At 46.0% G+C, this 6,892-nt stretch overlaps 1 protein-coding gene across 1 annotated transcript; it reads left to right on the top strand.

The window, feature by feature from the left end:
• The first annotated feature begins 1,695 nt into the window (after positions 1-1,695).
• On the top strand, positions 1,696-3,900 carry LOC120838457 (E3 SUMO-protein ligase KIAA1586-like). Its single transcript, XM_040208398.2, has one exon. The coding sequence runs from the start codon at positions 1,696-1,698 to the stop codon at positions 3,898-3,900; it is 2,205 nt and encodes a 734-aa protein (XP_040064332.2).
• Positions 3,901-6,892: the final 2,992 nt, after the last annotated feature.

The following is a 6,892-nucleotide window of genomic DNA, read 5'->3' as shown; positions in this document are numbered from 1 at the left end:
GCCCTCCTCTCCCACCCCACCAGCCAGAGATGCAGATCGCAGATGCCGGTTTGGTTTGGCAGGAGCTGGGCTTCCCTCCCGCTGCCTCGCCGCGCCGCACAAAAGCGGGAAAATTATCTCCCGGAAATGACGGCCGCGGGCGCTCGAGACAAGCGCTCCTTCCTTCCCCAGAAAACTTGAACAAAACAAATCCCCCTTTACACGTGAATGACACTAAGGCTGAAAATGAGCTAGTCCAATAAAATCTAAGAAAACACGCTACGTCACTGCGTTATCCGTGCGTATGTGCACGCCTTCAACCCAGCAGAAGCAATCAAGAGGCTATGCGCAGAAATCCCTGTTTGTGGCTCCTGCCACCATGGGCTACGTTTCCATGGATGCGACCATGGCGCATCGAATCGAGATGTGACCAGTCACGCGCCCGCGATCCTCCTTTCCCTTCCTCGTCTACCCAATCATAGGCGGTTAATCTCGATTCGATTCGCTACGATCGCATCCATGTAAACTCAGCCATAGACGTTCCGCGCAGCAAGTGGCTCTTGAGAATGATTGCCAGATGTGTTCTCTCTAGGCAGGGCCGTGCTATGGGGTAGGCTGCGTAGATTGCTTTCTCGAAAGAGACAATTTTAAGTGAAACAAATGATGCATTCACGTGCGCCAAGCGGGGAACGCGTTTTCGCAGTTGCAGTTGTCCGTGTCTGGTTGTAATTTAAAAAAAAAAAAAGAAATGAATGTGGATTAGGCGATTGTCAACGTGCCGCTATCCGACAAGCGGAATGGCAAGCAAAAAGAAAATATAGAGTGCTTACAAACGCTCGAACTAAAAGGGACCCCTTAACGATCGGCCACCGGAAAGCGCTGAGGCTTCAATACACCCCACTGCCACCCAGAAAGTACAGACGTTTAGTGTGATCCCCCCCCCCCCCCCCCCCCTCTTTCGAAATATCGGTTTCTAACGGCCCGCAAACAAGAAAAAAAAAAAGTTGTGTTGCCTACTTCGTTTTCTCCTGTGTCGAACCGCAGCGGAAGACGAGGGGCCTCCACAGCCAATCAAGCGCAAGTTCAGAAGCGACGTCGCCTGGCTCCTCGAGGTCGGGCGTGTATTAGTGCGTGACGACACCTCTAGACTGGCGCTTGATTGGCTCTGGAGGATCCCTAGCCTTCCGTTGTGGTTCAACACGAGATAAAACGAAGTATGGTTGGCGCCGGAAAAGTAAAATGACCCTGTAGAGAAAAAAGCCTTTAAAGAAGCCGACAGGAAATTGATGCCACTAGTACTTCGGACGCGCTGGTGACGAGTGGCAACTGTCCCAGGAAAAATTGATTTACGACCAAAGCGGTTCTTTGACACGCCAGCAACAAACACACAAAAAAGCCAAAAATACCTCTTTTCTGGGGTGTCTTTCGCACCCTACGAGGACCTCCCCTTGGCCCCGCCCCGACAGCCGAGAGAGGCCCCCACCCCTTTTTTCTTCAGGTGTGGCCCTGGGCTCCAGCCTCCCTAGCCCCCACCCCCTTAATCCAGGGCTGACGCTGTCCGTGCCTGACGTACGTGTTTTTATGTGTACCTTGTTTTCCCCTTTTGCCTTCGCATACCAAGACACTTTAGAAGATTTTTTTGGATATCCGTCTACCTCAAGACCATCGACAACGTGAGCTTATTTTTAAATTTTACTATGCTGAACTTTTAATATCATGACTACGAAAGCCAGCAAGAAGCTAACCAGCTTTTTTAGCCCTGTGCCACGCGCTGTTTCTGTGAATCGTGCTGCCGAGGACAGTAATCAAGTGCCTACGACTGCAACTAATGAGGGTGCGCACCCTTCCTCCGAAAGGAATTGTGATCACCTTAGCGACGCTTGCATTTCAAACCTGCACGAGTGCTGGAACCTGGAGCAGGGCGAGTTCTTCAAGAAAGAAAATGAGTGGCTGAGCTTCGTGGACGGAAAATTAAAATGCCTGTCATGCTCAAGAGTTAAGCATTTAGGCAGCCTCGGTCGAATTTCCCTCGAATGGGCAGAGGGAGGAGTCAAGACACCCGGTGACAGCAAACAGAAGCAACAAAGAGCTCTGCGGAAAAAAATTTACCAGCACAGGGAATCGGATGCCCACATCAAGGCTCTGGAGATCGACAGGATAGCCAAGAAAAGAAAGCTTGAAGAAGCTTTCTCTGAGCAGCTGAATGAACATCAGGAAGCCACAAAGAAGATATTCCGAATCGCGTACAAACAAGCGAAAAACTGCCGTCCATTCAGTGACTTCAGTGATGAGATCGACGTGCAGACTGCGAATGGTGTGGATCTAGGCAGGATTTTGCACACAAATGTCTCATGTGCAAACATTGTTGATCATATTGGAAATGAAATGCAGAAGAGCATGTGCAGAGCTCTTATAGAAGACGGCGCAAAGTTCTCTGTGCTGATTGACGAGAGCACTACCGTCAGTAAGCATTCCACGCTGATTGTATATCTGCGCTCCGACTTCGGTCACCTACAGCCAATTACTGTCTTTCTGGACCTCGTGGAAGTGACAGATGGGACGGCGGCTGGTATAAAGGAGGCCCTGCTGACTTGCCTGAGTTCGCACGGTTTGAGTATGGACGTGCTAAAGGAGAAGCTAGTTGCTTTTGCTTGTGACGGAGCATCGGTGATGCTTGGGAAACATTCGGGAGTTGCAAAGCTTCTAGAGGATACATTTCCTAACCTAATCACATGGCACTGCTCGGCGCACCGGCTGGAGCTGGCAGTCGGAGATACAGTCCGCGACGTGCAAGGTATCAATCACTTCAAAATTTTCATGGACAAACTGTACTGCTTGTACAGCAGTTCTCCAAAGAACCGCAGAGAACTCGAAAGCTGTGCAAAGGACTTGAACGCCTCCCTTTTGTGTGTGGGGAGAGTCCTGGACACGAGGTGGGTGGCGTCAAGCTTCAGGACTGTGAATGCTGTCATGACATCATACCCTTCACTGTACGCTCACTTCATGAAGTGTTCCGAGGACCCCAAGCGAGACACCAAAGAGAAGGCACAGTATATAGGGCTTGCAGAAAGGCTGTCGTCAGTTGAGTTTGTCCAGAACTTGGCACTGCTCCATGACAGCTTGGCCGAGCTCTCGGAACTTTCTTTGAACTTTCAGGTGCGTGCCATAACGTTGCCAGAGGCGCACAACTTGGTGACAAGGCAGATTGCAGTTTTTGAAGCAAGAAAAGTCCGCCCCGGGAAAATGTCAGTGCAGGTCAACGACGCTGTGAAGACTAAGTGCTTCAAAGATATAAAACTGCATCCCGGTCGAAAGTGCGATCGAGCTATTAACTCGACGCAGTTCTACCAGAGCCTGGCCGACAACATGAGGACACGACTTCTCACCACTCAGTCTTCTCGTAGCAGCAGCAGCAGTGTCGACCAGCATGTGACAGTCTACAGAGAGCTGATTGAAGACATTCGGCTGCTAGATCCCTTGACCTGGCCCGGTGAGCTGGACGTGCTTTACGGGGAGGACAAAATAACTCGCTTAGCACAGAGGCTTGGTGTAAATGAGAAAAAAGCTCAACACGGCTTCAGAGAGTACGTTGAAAACGGGGGCAAAACTGTTCCTGAGAAACTCCGAGGGGTTGTGACGGCTGTGAACTGTATTCCCGTGTCAACTGCTGACTGTGAACGAGGGTTCAGCGCGATGAACATTATCATGACGCCAATGAGGTCATCGCTGTGTATAACGAGGCTATCGAGACTGCTGTTTATTAAGGTGAACGGTCCACCACTGCAACGTTTTTGCCCAGATTCGTACGTGACGTCGTGGCTTTTGTCAGGCAGACATTCTGCGCTTCAGGTTAGAGCACCAGCCCGCAAAGCACGCAGTTGGACGGAAGGCCAGGAGAAGTTCTGGAAAATTCTTCAGTGACCCTGTGCGGTAGTTTCTTTTGTCGCTGCTGATGCCGGGTAGATGTCATCTTAGGATGAAAGCTCTATCAATTGCATGAGCTGTATAACGAGCCGCCAACAATACGTCTTTAAGAACTCACTTTTGTTAATTAGGTGCATACTATTTAATTTTTTCTATGTCCGTTTTGTTGTTGCTATACATTTATGTAGCCTTCACAACGCTGCCATGCTTTTGAGAATGTAAACTGTGCGACGCTGTTAGCGCGAATACGACATTGGAGCTTTTTCGAATATTACTTCGAAACGCTATTTGTGGGCAACAAATTTCACCGCTTAGGTTAATGCACTTCCAACGACATTAGTAGTTTTGATGACAGCCTTTCGATTCTAAGAGAAAAACTGCAAAAAAACGACGATTGCTTGTTTGTGGTAACAGTGTCTTGCTTTGTACTTATACATCTTAACTTGTTTTTATTTTGTGTGTGCCTCTCTGCGACATTCTGTACTGTGTATTTACATTAATCTTTTAATGAATAATTTATACGGTATTTCTTCCTTTGCGGCCGAGCAGGGTCGACAGCAACTGAACTATGTAAATAAAAGTGTACACAGAGCATTATTTTGTAAAACTTGTCTTCCAGAAGCCCATACTTTCACAGTAGAGAGTTTGAGTTTAACGTGCCGTTTACGGTACCAGACACTTTGCAGTACATTTACCGATGAATCGTGACGTAGTCGGGTATCGCAACCTGAACACGGAAGCCGTCTACTAAAAGACTCCCACTATCTCTCTATCACACCAGCCCATGGAGGTAGCTCAGAAACATCGTGCTAAACTGGTCTGCGGCCTCCATACCAGACAGCCAGGGAAAGAGTGGTTCTCCCGAATTGTGAAAAACAGTAATGAGCGTGCAAACTTTATCTATTTTTAGGTGCCAGATATTTTCGCACCACTAGCCCACAAATATTTAAAATGTATGTAGTGACGGAGTCAGACCATGTTGTCAGCACTTAGTCTCAAGCGTCTGTTAGGAATTTAATAGGTTGCGTGGATCGTGGAATTAGTTTAAGAGTTGTATTTTTTAATCACGTCACTTCGCCATACGGCAATACTTATTGTATTTTTATTTACAAATACATACTGTATTCTTAAGTTTGCCGCAATGCCCACTCCCCCCCGCCAAGGTATCCGAGGTGAGACCCCCCTCGGCGGGAGGGAGACTTTAAGCCCTGGTTAGGAATGTTGGATGTGCAACGTCGAGCATGATAGTTCTGTGTTTAGTTTTATGCAAATAGATGAAAACCGCGAAATAACGCTAATTGAAAAGCAATATTATTTTGTTTTGGCACAAACTACTTGTGAGCCGAAAACAGGATTGCTAGAATGGCGAGGAGTGCTTTAAAGTACTTGTCAGCCAATGTTACAACTACCTTGTTGCATCACTGGAAAGATAGATTAAGATCACGTTATTCCGAATGTACCGCATCATTTGTCACTTGCGTAGTGGACTGGGTCGTTTTTGCGTCAATTTCAGGTCGATCTTCCATTCTTGAGGCAGAAAATATTGAAGAGAACCACACTCACAAAGGCTGACAAACACAGTTACCATGACTCCCACTCCGCACCTCTCCGTAACCGCTGGTTGTACTAAACTGTACGATGGTAACCGCATGACCGCCCGGCGTCCATTTGCAATCCACGGCCCCGTCGTGTTTTCGCGCGTGCGCGGACGTTTCACGAATTTTTTCCGAATCTTTGCCGAACTCTCCTTCAAAGGTTCGGCATGTACCGAACTTTGCCGAATTTGAAGTTCGGCAGATTCGGTCCATCACTAATTTCTAAACAATAATAATAATAATAATAATAATAATATTTTATTTCCATCACACTCGATGGTGGCGACCAAGGGAAAAAGCTGCATACACAGCTTGACGAGCCCTTGACCGCCTACAGTGCACGGCGACGGAACACAACAGGAAAAAAAAAAAAAAAAAAAAACATACATACACACAGAGGTTGCAACACGCAAAAAGACACCATGGCAGATAAAGCAATATAATCAAATACGAGAACAGTGTTTTAACTAGGTATCATGACCACCCATAATATATAATGAACGGATTTCCCCTATTGACATTTTATTCCAGTCCAAGTTTTTCGATTCGTAAAGATTTAATAAATTAGGAATATTGTGCCTCAGCATTTGAGTGCCATAATTTGTTCTTGGCGTGACCACCCCCCAACATTCAGCGCCACGAGTAGGGTAAGTAATAATATTTTTTGAGAGGCGGCCAAGGGTTACTAGAAAGTTTGTGTTCCTAATTAGTTCTATCTTAAGGCTTGTACTGAGCCTGTAAGCATACAAAGTGTGTACATTGATAATGCGGAACTTTTTGAATAGGTCGGATGTATGCGATTGAAATGGGACATCGGCTATGGCTCTTATTGCTTTTTTTTGTAACAAATGTATCCTTTCAAGATTCGTTGAAATGGTGGTACCCCAAACTAAATTACAATAATTTAAGTGCGAGTAGAACAAGGAATTATAAACTAGTAACTTGACGTGTATCGGTAAGGTATAACGATGGCGGTTTAACATGCCGACAGTTCTAGACAGTTTTGTAATAAGGTAGTTAACATGTTCATCCCACGACATATTATCCGAAAAAATTACGCCTAGAATTTTGAAGGAATTTACAATCTCAATCTTGGTTGAGTCTAAATTAAGATCTCTCGTAGTGTTGATTATTTTATTTTTAGGGCGAAAAAGCACTGCTTTTGATTTTTCTGTGTTTATTTGAAGTGAATTATATGTTCTCCACAAATTCAACCCGGAGAGCATTCGGTTCGCCTTATCAAATAATAAGTCGGTATTTTCTGCAGAGAAAAATATACTTGTGTCGTCAGCATAATTTACAAATTTCGCTTCTGAATCTATATTTATTATGTCATTTATGTATATATTAAAGAGAAAGGGACCCAATATACTACCTTGTGGTACACCAGAGTG

Source organism: Ixodes scapularis, unplaced genomic scaffold (genome assembly GCF_016920785.2).
Source record: "Ixodes scapularis isolate PalLabHiFi unplaced genomic scaffold, ASM1692078v2 PGA_scaffold9__187_contigs__length_104089568, whole genome shotgun sequence".
Classification (NCBI taxonomy): domain Eukaryota; kingdom Metazoa; phylum Arthropoda; class Arachnida; order Ixodida; family Ixodidae; genus Ixodes; species Ixodes scapularis.
This window is presented reverse-complemented; position numbering and strand designations above follow the sequence as displayed.